General features: G+C 42.3%; 1 protein-coding gene across 15 annotated transcripts in view; it reads left to right on the forward strand.

The window, feature by feature from the left end:
* The window catches only part of caska (calcium/calmodulin-dependent serine protein kinase a), a 408,353-nt gene that overhangs the window by 250,651 nt on the left and 133,872 nt on the right, over nt 1–23,830 (forward strand). For 11 of the 15 annotated variants that reach the window (XM_048541485.2, XM_048541489.2, XM_048541496.2 and 8 more), the window contains one exon: nt 20,533–20,654. In XM_048541485.2, coding sequence (XP_048397442.1) covers nt 20,533–20,654 — 122 coding nt within the window. Of the gene's footprint in view, nt 1–11,166; nt 11,206–20,532; nt 20,655–23,830 lie in introns of all 15 variants that reach the window. The other 4 variants (XM_059650307.1, XM_059650309.1, XM_059650310.1 and 1 more) reach the window with 1 other exon arrangement.

Below are 23,830 nucleotides of genomic sequence, written 5' to 3' on the forward strand. Positions count from 1 at the left end.
ACACCCGGCACAGATAGAACCTCAGTATGTGGTGACACTTGGCGTTTGCTTACTGACACTGTGTACACACAGCTTGATGAAGCCACACATAAATGGACACATAAATGTGTCCATCAGGATGACTGCAGAGTGTATGTCCTTCTCTTATCTCAACCAGAGCTTTGTAAATGGCATTCCTGCAGACTTGGTAAATCTTTGACCTCCAGGTGAATTGGAAGATGATTCAGGTGACTGCTGAGGTACGTGTTCAAGGAAAGGGCCAGACCCACATCATGTGCAACACCAATAGATCCTCAGACCTGATTTACGAGGTTTTTACCCAAAATAGAGAGCAGTGCTCCCATAAGCACAGTTTCTGCCTCACCATGGCAATGTGCTCCTTCCAAGTTTTTGTGAATGCCCCATCCCATCCACACTATATTCCTAACACCTTCAGATAATTTGTCCTGATGCTGAAAGGCACAAAGGATCAGTCAGCCTAGGTCCCAAAGAGCATGACCTTGTTGCTTGAAGTGCTTTTGTTCCTGAGGCCAGTTCAAACTGGTTGCAGGTGCTCAAGAGTCTACACACTGACAGGAGATCCAAGCAGAAAATGGCAACATCATCCATTGCAGGGAAACTTTGACCTGCAGACCTCTCCTGCTTGGAATAGTCATCCCTCAGGTTTACCTCTTTCTTCATGGACTTGGCAAAAGGTTCTGTACAACGCAAAAACAAGACTGAGAGTGGACAGCCTTACCTGACTCCAGATCTGATCGGGAATGTTTCTGTTTCCCATCTGTTGATTGACACTGCACTACCCATGTTGGTGTACAACAGTTGAATCAAATTACGGATCCCCTCCACAAAGCCCATTTTGCAAAGCATGTCCCTCCTGTACAACAAAATGTGGAGCTGGATGAACACAGCAAGGCAAGCAGCATCTTAGGAGTACAAAAGCTGACGTTTCGGGCCGAGACCCTTCAGAGAGGGGGATGGGGAGAGGGTTCTGAAATAAATAGGGAGAGAAGGGGAGGCTGACTGAAAATGGATAGAGGAGAAGATAGGTGGAGAGGAGAGTATAGTTGGGGAAGTAGGGAGGGGATAGGTCAGTCCGGGGAGGACGGACAGGTCAAGGAGGCGGGATGAGGTTAGTAGGTTGGAAATAGAGGTGCGGCTTGAGGTGGGAGGAGGGGATAGGTGAGAGGAAGAACAGGTTAGGGAGGCGGGGACGAGCTGGGCTGGTTTTGGGATGCAGTGGGGGAAGGGGAGATTTTGAAGCTTGTGAAGCCCATATTGATACCGTTGGGCTGTAGGGTTCCCAAGCGGAATATGAGTTGCTGTTCCTGCAACCTTCGGGTGGCATCGTTGTGGCACTGCAGGAGGCCCATGATGGACATGTCATCTAAAGAATGGGAGGGGGAGTTGAAATGGTTCGCGACTGCGAGGCACAGTTGTTTATTGCGAACCGAGCGGAGGTGTTCTACAAAGCGGTCCCCAAGCCTCCGCTTGGTTTCCCCACTGTAGAGGAGGCCACAACGGGTACAGTATACCACATTGACAGATGTGCAGGTGAACATCTGCTTGATATGGAAAGTCATCTTGGGGCCTAGGATGGGGGTGAGGGAGGTGGTGTGAGGGGAAAGTGTAGCACTTCCTGCGGCTGCAGGGCAAGGTGCCAGGTGGTGTGGGCCTGGGATGGGGGTGAGTGCAATGCCATAATGATGCTGCTCGAAGGTTGCAGGAACAGCAACTCATATTCCACTTGGGAACCCTGCAGCCCAATGGTATCAATGTGGGCTTCACAAGCTTCAAAATCTCGCCTTCCCCCACTGCATCCCAAAACCGGCCCAGCTCATCCCCTCCCTCCACTGCATCCCAAAACCAGCCCAGCTCGTCCCCACCTCCCTAACCTGTTCTTCCTCTCACTTATCCCCTCCTCCCACCTCAAGCCGCACCTCTGTTTCCTACCTACTAACCTCAACCCGCCTCCTTGACCTGTCCGACCTCCCCGGACTGACCTATCCCCTCCCTACCTCCCAACTATACTCTCCTCTCCACCTATCTTCTCCTCTATCCATCTTCGGTCCGCCTCCCCCCTCCCCTCCCTATTTATTTCAGAACCCTCTCCCCATCCCCTTCTCTGATGAAGGGTTTAGGCCCAAAACGTCAGCTTTTGTGCTCCTAAGATGCTGCGTGGCTTGCTGTGTTCATCCAGCTTCACACTTTGTTTTCTTGGATTCTCCAGCACCTGCAATTCCCATTATCTCTGATCACAATGTCCTTCCTGTAGGTATGTAATATCCTTCATGTGGACCTCTTGTCCCCGAATTTTACCACAGATCTGCTTCACAATGCATGTCTGATCAGCAAAACTGAAACTTAGTATGTGTTAATCCACAAAAGACCTTTTCCTAGTCCTGACTAATGAGGTAGGTGTGCATACTACAATCCTGCATATAGGCATGGTAGCCCTGGGGAGTGCAAGACCGTTGGAGATATTCATAATTGGTGCAGCATATGTGTAATCAGGGTGAATCACCTGGCTAATCAAGTCTCACAGCTGAATACAAATCAGCTGGAAAGCTGTCACTTGCAGGAGATTCTCTGTCCTCAAAGGTTTCTGTCGCAACGAGTAAATTACCTGAAGGCAGTCATCACAAATGCTTAGGATCGCAGAAAGAAGTTGAGCTGGATAATGCTTGAAGATGATTGTAAATGTTTCAGCCTTGTTTTCTCAGTTGTGCTGGGCACCTACCACTGAGAATTAGAATATTCCCATAAACAATGATTGAATGTATCCGAGACAATGGGAACTGCAGATGCTGGAGAATCCAAGATAATAGTGTGAAGCTGGATGAACACAGCAGGCCAAGCAGCATCTCAGGAGCACAAAAGCTGACGTTTTGGGCCTAGACCCTCCTTCAGAGAGGGGGATGGGGAGAGGGTTCTGGAATAAATAGGGAGAGAGGGGGAGGCGGACCGAAGATGGAGAGAAAAGAAGATAGGTGGAGAGGAGAGTATAGGTGGGGAGGTAGGGAGGGGATAGGTCAGTCCAGGGAAGACGGACAGGTCAAGGAGGTGGGATGAGGTTGGTAGGTAGGAGATGGAGGTGCGGCTTGGGGTGGGAGGAAGGGATAGGTGAGAGGAAGAACAGGTTAGGGAGGCAGAGACAGGTTGGACTGGTTTTGGGATGCAGTGGGTGGAGGGGAAGAGCTGGGCTGGTTGTGTGGTGCAGTGGGGTGAGGGGACGAACTGGGCTGGTTTTGGGATGCGGTGGGGGAGAAGGGGAGATTTTGAAGCTGGTGAAGTCCACATTGATACCATTGGGCTGCAAGGTTCCCAAGCGGAATATGAGTTGCTGTTCCTGCAACCTTCGGGTGGCGTCATTGTGGCACTGCAGGAGGCCCATGATGGACATGTCATCTAAAGAATGGGAGGAGGAGTTGAAATGGTTTGCGACTGGGAGGTGCAGTTGTTTATTGCGAACCGAGCGGAGGTGTTCTGCAAAGCGGTCCCCACGCCTCCGCTTGGTTTCCCCAATGTGGAGGAAGCTGCACTGGGTACAGTGGATGCAGTATACCACATTGGCAGATGTGCAGGTGAACCTCTGCTTAATGTGGAAAGTCATCTTGGGGCCTGGGATGAGGGTGAGGGAGGAGGGTGGGGACAAGTGTAGCATTTCCTGTGGTTGCAGGGGAGGATGCTGGGCATGGTGGGGTTGGAGGGCTGTGTGGAGCGAACAAGGGGAGACGGAGAGAGTGGTCTCTCCGGAAAGCAGGCAAGGGTGGGGATGGAAAAATGTCTTGGGTGGTGGGGTTGGATTGTAGATGGCGGAAGTGTCAGAGAATGATGCGTTGTATCCGGAGGTTGGTGGGGTGATGTGTGAGAACGAGGGGGTTCTCTGGGTGGTTGTGGCGGGGGCGGGGTGTGAGGGATGTGTTGCGGGAGACGCGGTCAAGGGCATTCTCGACCACTGTGGGGGGAAGGTTGCGGTCCTTTGAAGAACGTGGACATCTGGGATGTGCGGGACTGGAATGCCTCATCCTGGGAGCAGATGCGGCAGAGGAATTGGGAATAGGGAATGGAATTTTTGCAGGACGGTGGGTGAGAGTAGGTGTATTCTAGGTAGCTGTGGGAGTCGGTGGGCTTGAAATGGACATCAGTTACAAGCTGGTTGCCTGAGATGGAGACTGAGAGGTCCAGGAAGGTGAGGGATGTGTTGGAGATGGCCCAAGTGAACTCTCCATCTTCGGTCCGCCTCCCCCTCTCTCCCTATTTATTCCAGAACCCTCACCCCATCCCCCTCTCTGATGAAGGGTCTAGGCCCGAAACATCAGCTTTTGTGCTCCTGAGATGCTGCTTGTCCTGCTGTGTTCATCCAGCTTCACACTTTTTTATTATATTGAATGTATCTGGTTTGGAGAGTTTTGAAATCATCTCTTGGCTGTAAAATTGCTTAGCTCTCTCAATTACATGCTGTTTCTGCTGCTTAACGTGCATGTAAACCTGTGTTATGCTTCATGAAATTGGCATCTCATTTTTGGGTTTGCTCCTGGCAGATCTCTTTGCACTCTTGATTGATTTCTGCCTTCCGCACATACTAGATCAAATCACAGCACAGCGACAGTTTCATAATTCAAACCCGATGTACATGGAATCAAGAAGCTGTGTTTATGTTCTGTCGCTTTCAGTTATTCTGTTGCCACAGTCATTGTTCATTTAAATTCTTCAATTACTGTCGCTGCAACTATTGACCAAACGGCTTTCCCAATTAGGACATGGATGAATATCCTTAAAATGGTCCTCCAGTCCCTCAGCTTTGCCACAGATCTGCTTCACAATGCATCCCTGATCAGCAAAACTGAAAGTCTGTTTTAACTCAGTATGTGTTAATCAACAAATAAAAAGGGTAGTTGACCACACACACAGTATTTGTATGGAACAGAGCCTGCATGGAATTTCCCAGGATACCATACGTGTAGCTTAGCAGAAACAGTGGTAAGGTGGTGTCTGGGGAATATGAATGTGAGAAATGCAAAGAAGGAGATCAGCTTTTCTGTATTAGGTACCATGGGAGTATTTACGTCTGGATATTTGTATCAAGAAGAAAAGGTTCTGAGGGGTGACCTAATAAAGTTTTGATAGAATTGCTACAAAGAGAATGTTTTTACTTGTGGAGAGGAGCATAATTAGAGGCCATCAATGTAAGTTTCAATAAAGAATCTAAAACTTACATCAAGTTCCTACTTACCGATTACAACTCTGCCTTCAACACCATAATTCCAAACAAACTCCTCTCTGAAGGGTCTAGGCCCAAAACGTCAGCTTTTGTGCTCCTGAGATGCTGCTTGGCCTGCTGTGCTCATCCAGCTTCATACTTTGTTATCTTGAAAAGTTGCAGCAAGGGCATCTCTCAGATTGGACCAAGCGGTATCTTTGTGCTACTTGCTGTCTTAGCACTTGCTAACTTAGCTTCCCTCATGCATGCTTTCAACATCTAAGCTTTGTGTTGTCTTGCCAACTAGTGCAGTCTTACCTTGCTGGTCATCTGCCCTTAATCTAGGGGCATACATCTTGGTGTGTGACAGTATAATACAACAATCTCCTACCTGCAGCATATGTCAATAATTTAGGAAGCAAACACATTTCATGAGAATGAGAGGGCAGCTGGCAGTAATCACAATGGAACACTGGGCAACGTCACCACAGTCATCACGACTGTACAACAGGTCAGAGAGAACCTGGTGTTGAGATGTGGTTAAGCGAGAAGCGGGCGTTGACCATTTAATAAGGGAGCACATAACAGTGCTGAGAAAGGGTATTCTTCAGGGGGTCATCAAATGAGGTCATGTGGTTAGAACCTAGAAACGAGAAGAGGATGGTCACTCAGTTAGGGCTGAAATATAGTGTCCCAAATAGCCAGCGGGTAATAGAGGAGCAGATGTGTAGAGAGACAGTATGTCCCTGATAGGGTGAAGGGAAAAACTGGCAGGTTTGGGGATCCCTGGCTGGTGAGGGATATTAAGGCTCAGGAAAAAGAAGAAAGTATACATTGGGTTTAAGTTATCAGGTTCAAGTGAATCCCTAGATGATTATAAAAATTATGGGAGTACACTTAAGAGGAAGATCAGAAAGGCAAGAAGAGGGGATGAGATGGATTTGGCAGATAAGGTTAAAGATAATCCCAAGAGGATTTATAGCCATATTAAGAGTAAAAGGGTGGCTAGGGAGAGAACAGGTCCCTTTAAAGATCAGCATTGCCATTTACGTGTGGAGCCACGGGAGTTGGGGGAGATTTTTAATGAATATTTCTCTGCCATGGTTACTGAAGAGAGAATCATGGATCCTAAGGAAATAAGGGAAACAAACTGGGGATGTTTTGGACCACATACATATTACCAGCGAGGAGGTGTTTGCAGTCTTTGATCACCTGGGCCTAATCAAGCCCATCCTTGGACATTTTGAAGGCTAGGGAAGAAATTGCAGAGACCCTTCCAGAGATTTTTGCTTCATTTTTAGCTACTGGTGAAGTTCTGAAAGACTTGGAGGGTGGCTAATGTTGTTCCATTTTTTAAGCAAAGACAAGCCAGGGAACTACAGGTCACTGAGCCTGAGTTCGGTGGTAAGTAAGTTATCGGAAAGGATCCTGAGGTAAAGGATCAACCAAGATTTGGATAGTCAAGGTTTGATAAGGGATACTCAGCATGGATTTTGTGCACAGGAGGTCACGTCTGACAAATCTTTTAGAATTTTCGAAGAGGCAACTATGAGGGTAGGGCAGCAGATGTTGTCTATGTTGACTTTGGTGAAGCCTTTGATAAGGTCCTGCATGGCAAGCTAGTCAGGAAGGTTAGGTCGCACAGAATCCAGGGAGAGGTAGCTAATTGGATTCAAAACTGGCTCAATGGTAGGAAGCCATGGATGATGGTTGAAGGTTGTTTCTCTGACTGGAGGTCTGTGACTCATGGTGTGCCACAGGAGTCATGCTGGGACCTTTGTAATTTGTTATTTTTACAAATGATGTGGATGTGAATATTTAAGGCATAATTATTAAGTTTGCGGATGATACAGAATTAGGAGATATCGTTGATAGTGAGGAAGGTTGTCAGAAATTAGAGGTATCTTGGTCAGATGGGAACATGGGCTGAGGATTGGCAAATACAATTCAAATACTGATAACTGTGAAGAGTTATAGGGAGATGTTGGCCAGGATAGGACTTTATTCCGAGGAGCTTAGAAGAATGAGAGGTGAACTTTTTGAGGTGTATAAAATCATAAGGGGCATAGATAGGATGAATGCATATAGACTTTTCCCAGGGATGGGGAATTGAAAACTAGAGGCATAGGTTTAAGTTGAGGGGGAAAGATTTAAGAAGGATCTTCATTCAAAGAGTGGTGTGTGGATATGGAATGAGCTACTAGAGATAGTGATTGAGGTAGGTACACTAACAACATTTAAAAAAAACATTTGGATAGGTACATGGATGGGAAGGGCTTAGAGGGATATGGACCACGTGTGGCCAGTTGGACCTAGCTGAGTGGGCACCATGGTCAGTTGGGCCAAAGGGCCTTCCATGCTGTATTACTCTGTGTAGCAAGCAGGCAGCTATGTCTCAAAGTTTTAGAGAAATAGAATTCATTGAGGTCCAGCGAGGCACATGTAAGTCAGAGGGTGTCTGGACAGTAAGTCATAAACAGCCTACAATACCAGTCCAGGGGATTAGCCACGGTAAGGTGTCCAGTTAGGAGGCCTGTGCTTTTGTATTCCACAGAGTGGATAACAATCAATCCTGCAGCTCCCAAGTGGCCAGTCAGCCAGCTCAGAAGGAGGGTGAGAGGAATATAGTGGTGGGTGGCTTAATGCAGTTAGGGATCTGGGCCTTTCTCATTCGGTGCTATCCGCTTTATTCATCCAAGGAAGTGGACCACAGTCAGTATATATAAGATCTGTCTGTAGAAACTGAGAGGAAAGGGAATAGAGGAGTGTGATGTAAAGGTGGCTGCTGGTACTGAAAGGAGATGCAGCAAGATAATCTTCAAGACTGGAATCTAAATGCTGGGAAGAGAGGAGGATGACAGTTGTGAAAGGGAAGAAACCATATTTACAAGGGGGCATGCGGTAAAGCATGAATGGGAAGGAAGTCTGCGGTAGGCGATTTTATCCATGGTCAAGATAACTCCTGGTTCAAGGGAGTAGACAATTTGTGAGCACACTTGGCATGGCCACCTCGTATGCCAGAGTGGGGTGGAACGTTGGGCAAGTGCAGGCTTATACAGTTCGGGTTGCTTTCCTTTTCACCTGCTGAACTGGTATGTTAGCTTTCCATGCCAGGATTCCTAAATTTGTCTGTGCTGTAGCTTTCTGTAGCCTTTTCCCATTTTAATAGCATTTTGTTCCTGATTTCTTCCTGCCAAAATGCACAACCTCACATTTTCCCAAATTATATTCCATCTGCCAAATTTTTACTCCCTCAACCTGTCTATGACCCTCTGTGGACTGTTTGTGTCTCCTCCTTGCATGCCTTCCCACCTATTTGCTGTCATCTGCAAACTTGGTTATAATACATTCACTTCCATCATGGCCCAGCACTGACCTCTGGGGCACACATGGTTACTGATTGCCATCCTGAAAATGGCCCCTTTAACCTAACTCTTCGACTTCTGTTAGTTAGCTAATCCACTATCCATTCTAATATCCTACCTCCAGCATCATAAGATGATGCTGCAAGCAATAATGAGAGCAGCAGGCATAACTTGGTGGGAGGTGGATCCAGTAGCAAGTAGGTAGTGAGTGTAAGGAAGCAGAGAGAAAGGTTCAGCACTTAGTGACCTTCTTAAGGCATTAGTGGTCATTCCTTTGGACTGTAGATAGTGCCCCCAGACCAGGCTGGTAGGATCAGACATGCTGGCCCCCTCTGACTGGTCTCTGGGAAGAGAACAGCCTGTCTTTACAACACCCATCAAGACTGCTGAGCTTCAATGTTTTCAGCTGCACCAAGCAAAGACCAATTGTGGGCTGCCAATCCCTGTTTAACCCAGACCCAGTGACTTTCTGCCATCTTCCCAGCTCCTCAGGACTTCTCTCACCCTTACTGTCTAGCAACTGCTGTCAGTGAATCTCTGCTGCCTACAATGTCTTCCCTCTGCTTCTGCATTGACCAGATTGACCAAAGCCCAAAAACAGTAATCTCGATAGTAAACAACTCTGCTTTGACCACTTCTGATCTAGTGACCAGGTACTTTGATCTTCTCTTTCATATCCTCTGATTCACGTAGTCTCTTTTTTCAACCAATCTCCAAACAGAAGCAGATGTGTTGTATTTAAAATGGTTGAGTCCTACAGTTATTAAAAGAGAAAACTAGAACAAAGCATACAAAGCCTGTGATCAAGCATACATAAAATGCATGCACACCAGCCATCAGAAATGGAAACAAAGATGTTGAGAAAGGGAAGGGATGAGCCAGAACAGACCAGGTGAAGGTGAGAGCGGGGTGGAAATTGAAAGTTAAACTAATAAATTTTCTCAGTTCAGGTTGAGAAAGGGAAGCAGTGCCAATTTGTGTCATCAGTGTACCAGAAGAAGAGTTGTGAGGAGAGATCCAAGTAGGATTAAACCAAGGAATATTCTGTGTGCCACAGCAAGAGACAGGCATAACCAGAGCCCATGTGGTTACCCATGGCCACACTTTTAATCTGAAGGTGAGAGGCATTAAAGGAGAAGTTGTTCTTAGTGGGAATGAGCTCAGCCAGAAGGATGATGTTTCAGTTCAGGCCTTCTTTCCAGGACGAAGCAAGGAATCCTAGGGCCATGAACATGTAGAGGAATTGCGTGTACATGGGGAGGAGCAGGCGGCTAAAGCCCACAAACTGATGATTCTGAAGCTACGTAGTGAGTCTCAGCACAGTGAGCCATGGGCAGCTTCTGATACCAATCCAGTAGATTAGCCACAGTTAGATGTCTGGTAGAACTCGACTCAGAGAGGGGACCCATGCTTTTGCATTCCAAGGAGTGGGTAACAGTCAGGCTCTGTAGGTGACAAGTCGGGAGACAATGGGGTTGAGTTAACACAGTCAGGGAAATTACAGCCACCAGTCAGGGATCTGGGCACTTTTCATCTAGGGCTATCTGGTTTGGTCACCCGGGGAGTGAACCACAGTCAGTATGTATGGAACTCCACAGTTGCTAATGCTGTTTTTTTTTGCCATAGTGCCTGAAAGAGAGGGAGGGAAGGGTTAAAATGGCAAAGCACCTGAAAAGCTGTTGGAGACAGGAAATGGAGACCATGACAGAACAGCACAGGACTGAAGATGAGAATGGAAATTGAATTAACCAGCTTGGATACAGAACAGCAGCAAAAGAAAAATAATATATTCCAATTACTTGAGCATGGCAGAGATTAGAAGTGATTTTCCTCTTGATCTGGGTGCCTTGCATTTAATAAGTTTAGACTTATTAATTTAATCATTTTAATGCTGCTAGCCAATTAAATAGTTGTGCTAAAACCTAATTATAGGTAATTCCCTAAATTGAATTCTATTACCTTTCCCTTATTCTGAGGAATTAACATTCAGCTATTACTGCAATTATAAATAACCATTGATAGACTAAATAGAAAACTACAAATTTGTGCAGTTAAAGAATAGCAACTGAAAGGGGCAGGATTTTTGTTTATTTTTTAAAAAATCATCAACACTTTCAATAATGCATAGTTAACTAAACACACCTCACAACTAGACTATCCAAAATCAGTTGTTAGCTTCCATTAAATAACTAGGGAGGAAGGAGAAGTGCCTGCGTTTAGAATGTTGTGCCATTTTGAGTACTGGTCTTCAAAAACATATCTTGCAGCTTTTGACATGATTGATCAGAGATTATTCTGAGAATTGTAAAGACAGATTTGCAGAGGTGGGTTAGTTTTCATTTGGATTTGGGGAATTAGACTGTCAAATTAAAGCACCTGGATAGATGAAGTTGATGTAGGTGATAGTCTGTGATGGGGAATGTGGTACATGATCTGTGGAAGGTGAGGCTTGACAGCTGAATAGCCTTCTAAATTTTGTTTATTCATAAATAGTGCGAATCACCTGTGAACCATCTGTTTCCATTAGTTCCATTGTGTCATATGTGATAAATGATTCATAAAAATGCCAAATTCAACCTAATCAGAGGATTTTCTTTGTAGGGATGAAAGAGATTTTAATGAATCCACATGTGTCAAGAAGTAAGTGTTAAAGCATGAATAATACACTTTATTCCCTGCTGTTAACTAATTTCGTTAGTTTTTGTGGTGCAAAAATTGTTTTCCAAGTGTTATTAAGCATTTGTCCTCTTCAGGATTCATTTCCATCAAAAAGCCATCCGTTTCTTGATCTTCCACTAAGGAGTTCAGAATATAATTTAAACTGACAATTGATAAAATAAAATTGTATCAGTGATAATGGGAACTGCAGATGCTGGAGAATCCAAGATAACAAAGTGTGAAGCTGGATGTGATGAGGGGTCTAGGCCCGAAACGTCAGCTTTTGTGCTCCTGAGATGCTGCTTGGCCTGCTGTGTTCATCCACCTTCACACTTTATTATCACTGATAAAATAAAACATCTTTGAGCTAACAGCCCAGATCTTCTGAGCAGCAACAATGATTGTTGAATTGCTGTTACACTTGTTAATTCCCATAGTTTAGTTCTGCTTCACATTTCTTCTTAGACCTTCGAAGTTCAGCAATTCCAAAACTATGCAATATCCATCGAATAATTCCACCACAACAGCGTAGAATGGCAAGATGTGCCCTTTTTTTAGACACTAGCTTAAAGCAGGTAGTGGGGAGGGTGGGCGTGGTTGTTAGTCAGAGCTGGCCAGGTGGGATGCTGCTGCATCTGGCCAGGAGGAGTGTGACTGTGTCTGACCAGGTGGGGTGTGACCAGATATGTCCCGGTCTGGGACCAGGGTGGAGAGGTGTCATCAGGTCTGGTTGGGGTCGGTCAGGTAGTTTGGTTGGGAGGCTGTGATCGAGTCAGGAGGCTAAACAGGTGTTAAAGGTTTTGTCGGGTTAAGAATGGGGATGTTCATGGTGGTAGTTGTGGAGTTAATTATACATTAGACTAGGTTTTCATTTGTCTAGCAATTACTCATTAACTATTCAGGTAAGTACAACAGATCTGTCTGCAGTGAGTGAAGACTTTCACAGAGGGTACTGGGAAAGAGTGGAATTGCTCATCAGATATTAAAATTTCCCACACATTCCACTAAGTCTGCATTTCAGGACTTCTGCAGAATCCAAGGAATCCTCAATGATCCAAAGACTGAAAGATTTGGCCCTATATCTTTAAAATAGAGGGATTAGTACATTTTATCCAATCACAATGCCTTTACATTATATGCAGTAGTCTATTTAACATCATAAAACATTTCTGAATGTTGCAGGATGATAAATAAGACATATTAATGAAATAACTAGAGGATAAGAAGAGTAGTATATTTTGAGGAGGGTTTCGAAGGCATGGCAAAAGTTTGTGTTTAAGAGAATGGAACTTAAAGGGCTGAATGTTCTGTAGCTTAAAGTTAATTGAAAGGAAGAAAGTTAATTAGAAAAGTGAGAGATATGTAAATTTATGACAGGCCGAAGTGAAGTCTCAGAATTAGAAACATTTGATGAGGACTTTATTTTGAAATTGGTCAACCTTCAATGGATCTCAATCAACCTAGAGGTAACAGAGCAAAAGGACTTTTCAGCCATTAAATTAAGCTACTGTGATCAGCTTGTGGTCCAAACCTCTGCAGCACCTTCCTTGAACACCAACATTAATTCAAATTTGAGAGAAAGAGACTCACATATCTCAAAATTAACTCAGTTAATTTTCTATGCCAGAGAGGCTCATTGCCACAGTACGTCTTAATTATTATCATTCAAAGGATGCTAGAACTAGAATGGAGGAGGCCTAGTGTATTTTGGTGAGTTTTGTGTTACTGTATCAAGTAATTGTAACTACTTCATACCTTTCCATGTATTTCAATAGTGAGTCGCTTGGTGAAAAATAGAGCATCTCCTCACATAGCATCCTCCTGATTTACACATTTAACTGCCTGTGAATTTATTGGAAAATTACATGTGGTGGCATGTTAATAATGTTGCAGTCTAAGCTTCACTGCAACTATTTTATAAAACGTGCCCTGATAAATGTTTCAGCAACCTTGAGGGTCAGATAGATGTGGATACTGGTAATCTAACAGACGTGAAAGTAGGCAATCCTCCTGATCAAAAGGATGTGAGCCTTGAAACTATGTTCAGTCAAGTAAGATTGTTAAATTCAACATCCAAGAGAATGAGGAAGTCAGTGCTAAGATGTGGAATTCCAGAAAGAATCCAAACCGCCTCATTGATTTGATTTGATTTGAGTTGAAGGAAGTTCTTGTTCATCTACAACATGGTATAGCAGTTTTCATTACACAGCATTGTTCAAGGAGCAGAGAATGATGGCACCAAAGGAAGTCTGGCTATTATCAGTGCTCACACATTACTGACTACGTGCCTCTCACTAGTCTGCATTGACATACAATGTGAAATGTGAAGTTGAGATGAGAAGCCACTGTAATTGAGTTTACTGTATTAGACAAAGTAAAAGTGGAAAGCAAGAGTGATGTCTCAAATGTAAACAAAATCAAGGAAAGAGAGAGAGGGAAAGAAAGAACAGTCAGCTGTGTTAGGTATTGCAGCAAAGTCACAGTACACCACAGTTATAAAGGATATCATTGATGATCTTGACACAGTACCAAGCAGACAGTGGCAAGATGGAATTTGAAGAGAATATATGGAAAGTCAATCAGGTTGTGACAAATCCAAGAACTTTAGCATGACAGTTGAGGTTGAAGATCGGGCTATTGTTTGGAAGGATAAATATATTAGGGGAGAATATTTTAAGGCAGAAGAAAACAACAGTCTTGAAAGTTGAGGCAAAAATCATGAACTTTCATATGTGTGTATAATATATATCATTTGTCACAGTTACACTAGGTGTGTCCACAGTGGTCTGAGAAGTACAAATTTATAGAACTTACTTAGCCCACGTTTTACTTTTCCAAGTATTCCCATTTTTAAAAAAACAGCAAAGCTTTAATCTCGAACAATATCATAAGTTAATTTATCACACAACTTATTGCTAAGAGTTACTAAGTACAAAAGTGATATTAGTGGCTAAAATATAAATAGTCAAAAGATACTGAAAAAATGAAAGAAACATCAGTCTTTGCAGATCTGATACGTCATTGCAGTCTCTCTTTCTAAAGTGAAAGTTGAAAACGTGAAATCAGAATTCATCAGTTACAATGGTTTCTGTGTTTGAGTATATATGCTGCTTCTCTGTGGACTCAATAGGCGTAGCAGGTTTTGAGAGAGAAAGAGAAAGAAAAGTTTCCTTTTCCTCACTAGTTTTGCAGTTACAACAGATTGCCTGACCTCTTTGGCAGAACTGTGTCATCCCTGAAAGCCATTTTCCTCAAACACACTCATTAAAAATGCTCTCTCAGAATGTCTGTGAATCTACCTTGGGAGTTCTGTTTAAAATGTGTATCGTAGCCTGTCTTAGATAAGAATTTAAGATGCAAGCACAAAGTTCTAGGGAAATTCAGCAGGCCTGGCAGCATCAGTAGAGAGATAAAGTTCTGAAGAGAAGAGTGATACCCAGCTCGAAATTTGAACTCCGTTTATCGCTCTGCAAATGCTGTCAGACCTCCGAGTTTCTCCAGCATTTTCTGTTTGTTTCAGCTTTCCGACATGGGCAGTCATTTACTTTTATCAGAATTTATGGTGGCTGAGAGTTTAATTCTTGATGAACCAATTTTCCACAAAGTACGAATGCTGGCTTTCATAGCAAGAGGAATTGAGTATAGGAGCAAAGAGGTCCTTCTGCAGCTGTACAGTGCCCTGGTGAGACCGCGCCTGGAGTATTGTGTGCAGTTTTGGTCTCCAAATTTGAGGAAGGACATTCTTGCTATTGAGGGAGTGCAGCGTACGTTCATGAGGTCAATTCCCAGAATGGCAGGACTATCATATGTTGAAAGATTGGAGCAACTGGGCTTGTATACTCTTGAGTTTAGAAGGATGAGAGGGGATCTGATTGAGACATATAAGATTATTAAGGGATTGGACACTGTGGAGGCAGGAAGCATGTTTCCACTGACGGGTGAGTCTAGGACCAGAGGACACAGTTTAACAATAAGGGGTAGGCCATTTAGAACAGAGTTGAAGAAAAACTTCTTCACCCAGAGAGTGGTGGATATATGGAATGCTCTGCCCCAGAAGGCAGTGGAGGCCAACTCTCTGGATATTTTCAAGAAAGAGATGGATAGAGCTCTTAAAGATAGTGGAATCAAGGGTTATGGGGATAAGGCAGGAACAGGATACTGATTGTACAGGATACTGATTGTGGATGATCAGCCATGATCATAATGAATGGTGGTGCTGGCTCGAAGGGCCGAATGGCCTACTCCTGCACCTATTGTCTATTATGCTAGAATCCAGGGAGGCCTTCCAATCTTATTTTTCTCAAAGCTTTGAATTCGCCCACCTTTAGAAGGATCCATTGTGTTGTCCTCGGGTAAATTGAATTCCGTAAGTCTCCCTTTGTGAACAAAGCTTGATAAACCAATAGCTTTAATTTATTGAATATTAGATAGAGCAAGACTGACCAAAATACTGTCAATCAGAAAAAATGACCAAAGTACAGTGATGTAGAATAAGATAATAGTGTTAGGCAGAGCATTGGTTGTACGGTTAGAGTTGGGTTCCTTTTAGGGCTACAAAATTAATTCAGCCCTCAAGCACATGCAGATAATGATAAAGTTAAGCATAAAGTCAAAATGGAAGAGCAGTGATCAAACAGCTGCACAAACAGGCAGAAGGAAGATGACAACACTATTCAACATTTGATGTCTTTCATCAAGGGTTCAGGAGTTCAGAGATTATTTTATCGTAATGGGAAATGGGGTTGGTGGGGGGTGTGGGGGGGTGGAGAAGTAGGAATGGCCTAGTGGTATTATCCCTGGACTGTTAATCCAGAGACTCAGGTAATGTTCCGGGGACCTGTGTTCAAACCCCACCATGGCAGATGGTGGAATTTGAATTCAATAAATATCTGGAATTAAGATCTAATAATGACCATGAATCCATTGCCAATTGCTGGGGGTGGGGGGGGGAACCATCTGGTTCACTAATGTCCCTTAGAGAAGGAAACCGCCATCCTCACCCAGTATGGCATATATGTGACTCCAGACTCTCAGCAATGTAGTTGACTCTTAACTGCCCTCAAGTGTGGACAATAAATGCAGCCTGGCCACTAATGCCCTCATCCTGTGAATGAATTAAAGACTAAAGGAAAAGCATTTCCTCAGAGCTTGTCCCAGTCCTTTTGCCATAACTCCAACTGAAGTTCAGTAATACCCCTATTCTATATGTTACATCAGTGGAATAGGAGAAGCCCTGAGTTCCTACTGATGATTTTTAAGAGAGAGAATTTAATGAAGTTTCAGAGTTTATAAGGGAGAAACGCTCTGAGTATTTTTAGTTATAAATTTTGAATCATTTTTCATTTCAACTGAAAATGTTAAAGCATTACTTGTAATAATTAATCCAATTGATGTTGATAAGGTTTTATAGAATACCAAATTAATAAACATGGATCAACAGTTAGATTAAAACTCATTGTCAGAGCAGAACTGAAATAAACCTCACTGTTGACCAAACAGGTAGATGAGAGTAAACCAGTTGATGTGGCGTATATGGATTTCAGCAAGACGTTCGATAAGTTTCCCCACAATAGGCTATTATACAAAATGCAGAGGAATGGAATTGTGGGAGATATAGCAGTTTGGATCGGAAATTGGCTTGCTGAAAGAAGACAGAGGGTGGTAGTTGATGGGAAATGTTCATCCTGGAGACCAGTTACTAGTGGTGTACCGCAAGGGTCGGTGTTGGGTCCACTGCTGTTTGTCATTTTTATAAATGACCTGGATGAGGGCGTAGAAGGATGGGTTAGTAAATTTGCAGACGACACTAAGATCGGTGGAGTTGTGGATAGTGACGAAGGATGCTGTAGGTTGCAGAGACATAGATAAGCTGCAGAGCTGGGCTGAGAGGTGGCAAATGGAGTTTAATGCAGACAAGTGTGAGGTGATGCATTTTGGTAGGAGTAACCGGAAGGGCAAAGTACTGGGCTAATGGTAAGATTCTTAGTAGTGTAGATGAGCAGAGAGATCTCGGTGTCCATGTACACAGATCCTTGAAAGTTGCCACCCAGGTTGACAGGGCTGTTAAGAAGGCATGCAGTGTTTTAGCTTTTATTAATAGAGGGATCGAATTCCGGAACCAAGAGGTTATGGTGAAGCTGTACAAAACTCTGGTGCGGCCGCACTTGGAGTATTGTGTACAGTTCTGGTCACCGCATTACAAGAAGGATGTGGAAGCTTTGGAAAGGGTGCAGAGGAGATTTACAAGGATGTTGCCTGGTAAGGAGGGAAGGTCTTATGAGGAAAGGCTGAGGGACTTGAGGCTGTTTTCGTTAGACAGAAGAAGGTTGAGAGGTGACTTAATTGAAACATATAAAATAATCAGAGGGTTAAATAGGGTGGATAGGGAGAGCCTTTTTCCTAGCATGGTGATGGTGAGCACGAGGAGGCATAGCTTTAAATTGAGGAGTGAAAGATATAGGACAGATGTCTGAGGTAGTTTCTTTACTCAGAGAGTAGTAAGGGAATGGAACGCTTTGCCTGCAACAGTAGTAGATTTGCCAACTTTAGGTATATTTAAGTCGTCATTGGATAAGCATATGGACGTACGTGGAATAGTGTAGGTTAGATGGGCTTGAGATCGGTATGACAGGTCGGCACAACATCGAGGGCCAAAGGACCTGTACTGTGCTGTAATGTTCTATGTTCTATGTTCTACTTCAGTTAACCTGGGAATGCTTATTGCCATTGGGTAAACAAAATGGAGGGAAAAAATATTCTTAGAGCTGGCAACCCTCATTGTTGAGCACAGAATCCCCAAAAATCAAATGAAACATTATATCCACCACAATTTTTGAGGTTAAAGTTTAGTAATGTTTTCTTCATAACTAATTTGTCAAAAAGGTAATGACAGGGCACTTCAACTAGTTACAATTACGTTATATCATCTTAAAATCAGTTTTTGGATCTGTGCAATCTTGTATATAGTTACAGCCTCAGTGTGACAAAGAAGATGTAAGATTTAATACTTGGGTACATTGGGTAGCAGAGTTCTGTTAACTCAAACAAGACTCTGTTTTTTTAAATTTATTCATGGAATGTGAGCATCATTGGCTGGGACAGCATTTATTGCCCATTCCTTTTACCCTCAAAGTTAATGGTGAGTTGCTTTCTTCAGTCTCTGCAGTCCTTCAGATGTAAATATATCCACAGAACTGTTAGGAATGGAGTTCCAAAATTTTGACTCAGAAGCAGTGAAGAAATGACAATATATTTTGACATCAGAATTCCTCTCTGAAGGGGTAAAATCAAATTGAGTTCCCACTTTAAGCTTGGGCAAAGATTGAACTTTTTAGAAAAGTCATGTTTTATTGGCTTCTCAATAGTGCTTTCCTGTGATTGATTTTGAGCTCTTTTAACTGTTTCTCAGTATTTTTCGGCCTTATTCTGTACAAACATAGAGAAAGGAATAGGAGTGAAACGGTTAACCCATAGAATTGCTCCATTATTCAACATGATCATGGGTGATCATCTATTTCAACACCATACCCCTGTTTTTCCTCCATACTCGTTGACACAGTTAGCCCTTAGACATCTGTTTCTTCCTTAAATATACTTGAATGATCTGGCCCTCACAGCTTTTTATGGCAGTGTATTCCATGGATTTACACACTCAGAATGGAAACATTTGTCCTCGTCTCATCCAATATCGCTTACCTTGTATCCCAAGACCATGACCCCTTGTTTTGGATTCCCCTGTCAGGGGAAACATCACCTCTGTGCCCAGTGTGCCAAGCCCTGTCAGAATTCAATGTTTGAATGAGATTCCCCTCATTCTTCTAAACCTCACTGAATACAGGCCCAGGATACCCAACCTTTCTTCATGCATCTTCGCCTGATGAAGGGGCAATCCTTCGAAAGCTTGTGATTTCAAGTAAAACTGATGGACTAACCTGGTGTCATGTGACTTCTGACTTTAGTCAACAAACCTGCTATGTCTGGAATCCATCCATTGAACCTTTGCTCTGGCAAGTATATCTTTCCTTGAGAAAGGGGACCAAAATTGTGCATAGTAGTGCGGGTGAAGTCTCACCAAGGCCCTGTGGAGTAGCAGTCCAACCTGTTTTCTTCTGTACTGTGATCCTGTTCCAGTGAAGGCCACCGTACCATTTGCCTTCCTAATCTGCATGCTTTCTTTCAGAGACTGACATACAAAGCCACCCAGATTCCTTACATCATTATTTTCCATATAACCACTGTTTAAGTAATATCTGTCCTTGTTTTTCCAACCAGTGTAGACAACGTCACAATTAAACTACTTGACGTTCTCCTCAACGTTCTCAATCTCACTTAGTTTTATGTTGTCAGTAAACTTGGAAATATTACATTTGATTCCTTCATCCAAATATTTGATATATATTGAAAATAGTTAAAGCCCAGTCTGATCCCTTTGGTACCCCACTTGTCACTGCTTTCCATTTCAAGAAAGGACCCTTTTATTCCTACGCTCTGTTTCTTGACTGCTAAACAATTCTCAGTCCTTGCCAATGTACCACCAATCCTGTGTACTTTGACTTTTCACACAGGCACGGGGTTGGACTTAGTCAATAGCTTTCAACAAGTCCAATTAAATCCATCCAATCCTTCTCCCTCATCAATTCTACTTGTAACCTCCACAAGAGACTCAAATAAGTTTGTGAAACACCATTTCCCCTTCATAAATCCACAGTGACTGTATAATTTATTGAGCGACACAATAGTTATAAATTCTTGTTATTCTTTGTTCTCCTTCACAACTCCTGCTTCAAATTATAACGTCTTTTATGTAATTCACTGTAATGTTGCTGCTCAAGATGAAAGCAAAACAGATTCCTTATGGTTTCAGAGAAAATATGGAGAAATATAAAGAATATAGAGAAATTGTCACATCCTTGTTGGAATTTTCTAGTTCTAAATTTCAGTCAGTTTGTAATTTTATGGAGAGCAGGATAGATGTCATTAAATAATTGCTCATTTTAAAAAGGATACAAAACTGGAATTTTTTAAAATTCTTTCGGAAACATATTGTTTTTCACCAGTTGCATGTCACAAAATGTTTTGCATTGATGAGGGTTTATTTTCAGTTAATTTTACTCACCTATACAGTACCATGCCTGGAAAGTGATAAAACATATCAATGATGGTAACCATTTTGTCATGTCACTTCTTGGTTTTTAGGCTTTACTATCACCAGTTTGACCATTCCTATCATTTTCATCTGACGTGGTAAATGAACAATATCAGTATCCATCATTACAAAAGCTTAGAGTTGTGGTTTGTTTGTACCTGTAGGGGCTGTTTCACAGGTTCTGGACAGTTTGGAGGAAATCCATGCGCTAACAGACTGCAGCGAAAAGGACCTGGATTTTTTGCACAGTGTTTTCCAGGATCAGCATCTCCATACGCTTCTTGATGTGAGTCATTTTTAGCCATTAATTCAAATATGGCTTCAATGTTCTTTTTTGTAGTTGTATGGTGAAGTTTTACTTCAAAAATTTGGTAATTATTTTTAATTTATTTTATCCTTTTTGTTTTGGGGAGTGCATAGTGTGTTGGAGGGAGCATGGGGATTGCAGTGAGAAACTGTCACAGGTGTGTGGTGCTGGGATAATCCAGGTACCTGGAGAATCGGAGACCAATTTAAATTCACAGTTTAAACTAACTGACACAGCAAATATGTTTTGAAAAGGAATGCTGTACTGTTAAAATAGTCATGTTGGCCTCGCTGATGCTTGAGCGTGTGATAGTTTTGCTTCATTTTCTGGAAAGTGCAACAGGTACTTCAAGATGTACAATGCAGAGGAAACCCATGGACTGGTAGGTCCCAATGTATTTTTTGAGCATTTTTCCAGATTTCTGCCTAGATTGTTACAATGTTTAGAAATCATTATTTCACTGGCGTAGACTCACCTAACACACCGTAGCCTATATAATAATTGTTACAGTTTTGTTCTTTGTTGCTCTTCTGGGACATTCTTTCTAAACTCTTAGAATTTTACCAAAAACAACTGCTCAATTTTGCCAGTGCTCCAAATCATTAACTAAAGGACTTAGTGCTGTATCTGAACAGATTTTGTTAGGTCTCCTTTACATTGGCGCACACAGCCCACTTAATGAAAAAAATTATTAAATGCATTTTTGTCAACTTCTTTCAATATCCAATACTGAAAGTTTTGAGCAATTGTAAGTATTTTTACCCGATGTCTAGCACTGAAATCAGACTCTGATAGTGGAATGAACCCGCTAAAGAATGTTTAATGACTGTTGTCTGTGATTTTTGCATTGAATCTTTTCTCTAGCACTGTACTATTGTGCCTCAGCTGTCTAATAATTATCATCGAAGGACAAGAATTTCAGATTAGGTTGCAGTGTGCACTTGGGAAGCAGACATGAATATCTATGCCACTGGCCAAAATGCCAGTTTATCGATAACTTCTGGGTTACAGATTGACCAGTTTGGCAAAATGCACTGCCAGATTTGTTTTCCAATACGGTGCAGGTGTTGTGGTTCCCATTCGTCCTCGAAGATACGTATATAAGTTCAAACTGGTACAGCTTCGATATATTTTTCAATTGTTCATAAAGCTTTATGTATGAGATCACTTTTGATAGCAAAACATTTTGCTCCACATAAAATAGGTATGATTCTTCATAGATTTGTTAAATTTGAACCATTTATGCTGTCCGTTAAAGTGAGAGTTGAATGAAAATCCTGAACTTGAACTCAACCCAGCTTTCCACCTAAAGGATTGCATATCAGGCCTTAAGCAATAAAAAAAATTTAATCATCTTTTCAAACCAAGTGAAATTATGATACGCTGCAAATTTCCACATGTTTGGGTAGAAATTCATGAGTGCTGTTGATAATTTTAATACTCTTATTGTCAAAATGTGAAATTTTATTGTTAGATTGCTTTGAGCAACCTGATATTGCATGCAATTTACTTATGATGGTAAAAGACAGCTATCGTCAGAACATAGAATTGAAAGCAGTAGGAGGCCTGGTTCGCTATTCAGTTAGATCATGGCTGCTCTATTTGTTTTTTGAATTCTGCATTCTCAATTACTCTCAGTAACTTTTGATTCCATTGCCTAACCACAATCTGTCTACCTCCGCCTTAAAAATATTCCATGACCCAGCTTTCACCACTTTCTAAAGCAGTGAGATCCAAGTTGCACAATTGCTGGGAGAAAAAAAATTTCTTCTAATTTCAAATTTTAAAACAATGCCCCTGGGTCTGGATTCATTCGTAGGAGGAACCATCCTTTTCATTTCCAAATTGCCAAAACTATTCAGGATTTTATTTCATTCAATCAAATTTCAATTCTTTCAATTTTGCTCACTGTTCTATACTCCAATAAAAACAAACCTAGTCACCCAAACTAAGACAAATTTGCTCTTTCCAGCTATCAGTCTACTAGGTTGCCTCTGAACTGCATCCAATACATTTTTGTCCTTCTGCAAATAAGGAGACCAAAACTGCGCATGGTAATTGAGATATTATCTTGGCATTGCCCTATGTAAGGGAAGCATTACAGTAACATAGGTTCAATTCCTGTCATCATAAAGGATAACTTTGCATTAGTTGTCTTGATTACTTGGTCTACGCAAACTACTTGTGATTCATTCAACTAAAGCACCTAGATTTCTCTGCACTTAGAATTCTGTGATCATCCTTTATTTTGGTATCACAGAATTGTTATGCTGCAGAAGAAGGTTATTCAGCTTGTCATATATGCACTGGTGCTCCAGTGACCATCATGACATAGTGCCATTGGTCTGCCTTTTCCTCAGTTGCTGATGGTTGCTTCAAGAGAAGCAATGGCTTCTTGCAGAAGTCATACTGGACTCAAAACATTAACAGTGTTTTTCCACAGATGCTGACAGAGCTGAGTTTTTTGCCAGAATTTTGTGTTTGTTCCCTGACTAAGCACCCTCTCGTCATCGAGAAATCCTCGAATGAACCTAGTGAATCTTCGCTGGATTGCCTCCAACGCCAATATCTCTTACCTTAGATAAGAGGACCAAAACTGTTCACTGTATTCTAGGTGTGGTCTAATTAATGCCTTGCATAGTTTTAGCAAATTTTAATACTCCATTCCCTTTGAAAGAAAAGTCAATATTTCATTTGCACTCCCCATAACCTGCTGAACTTGTACGCTAGCTTTTCATGATTGATTCACGAGGACACCAAATTCCTATGGTGCTATGGTCAGTTCATTCATCCTTTTTGCAGTACCTATCTTGTTCACACACAGCTTTCAAAAACCTTCTTAACCCTCGGTGTTAGTTTGTTTGTACCTGTTGGACAATAATAGGGTCAAGGCTACTCGAATGCCACCCTTTGATTCTTCATACCTGCCTCAACCTGCAGTCATATCCTCCTGTCTCTGATAACAGACCAATTTTGAATTACCTAATCTGAGGGGAATTGTCCTCTTGGCCCTTGAGTCTGTTCCACCATTCAATAAAATTCTTGTTGAATTGGTAAGTCCAATGTGATAATGATAATGTTTCATTCCTAGGTTTCTACCTCTGCCTTGAAAATATAAAGAAAACTACGCCTTTCATTGGAAGAGAGTTTCAAAG

The sequence above is a fragment of the Stegostoma tigrinum genome, chromosome 12 (assembly GCF_030684315.1).
Source record: "Stegostoma tigrinum isolate sSteTig4 chromosome 12, sSteTig4.hap1, whole genome shotgun sequence".
NCBI classification, from domain to species: Eukaryota; Metazoa; Chordata; class Chondrichthyes; order Orectolobiformes; family Stegostomatidae; genus Stegostoma; species Stegostoma tigrinum.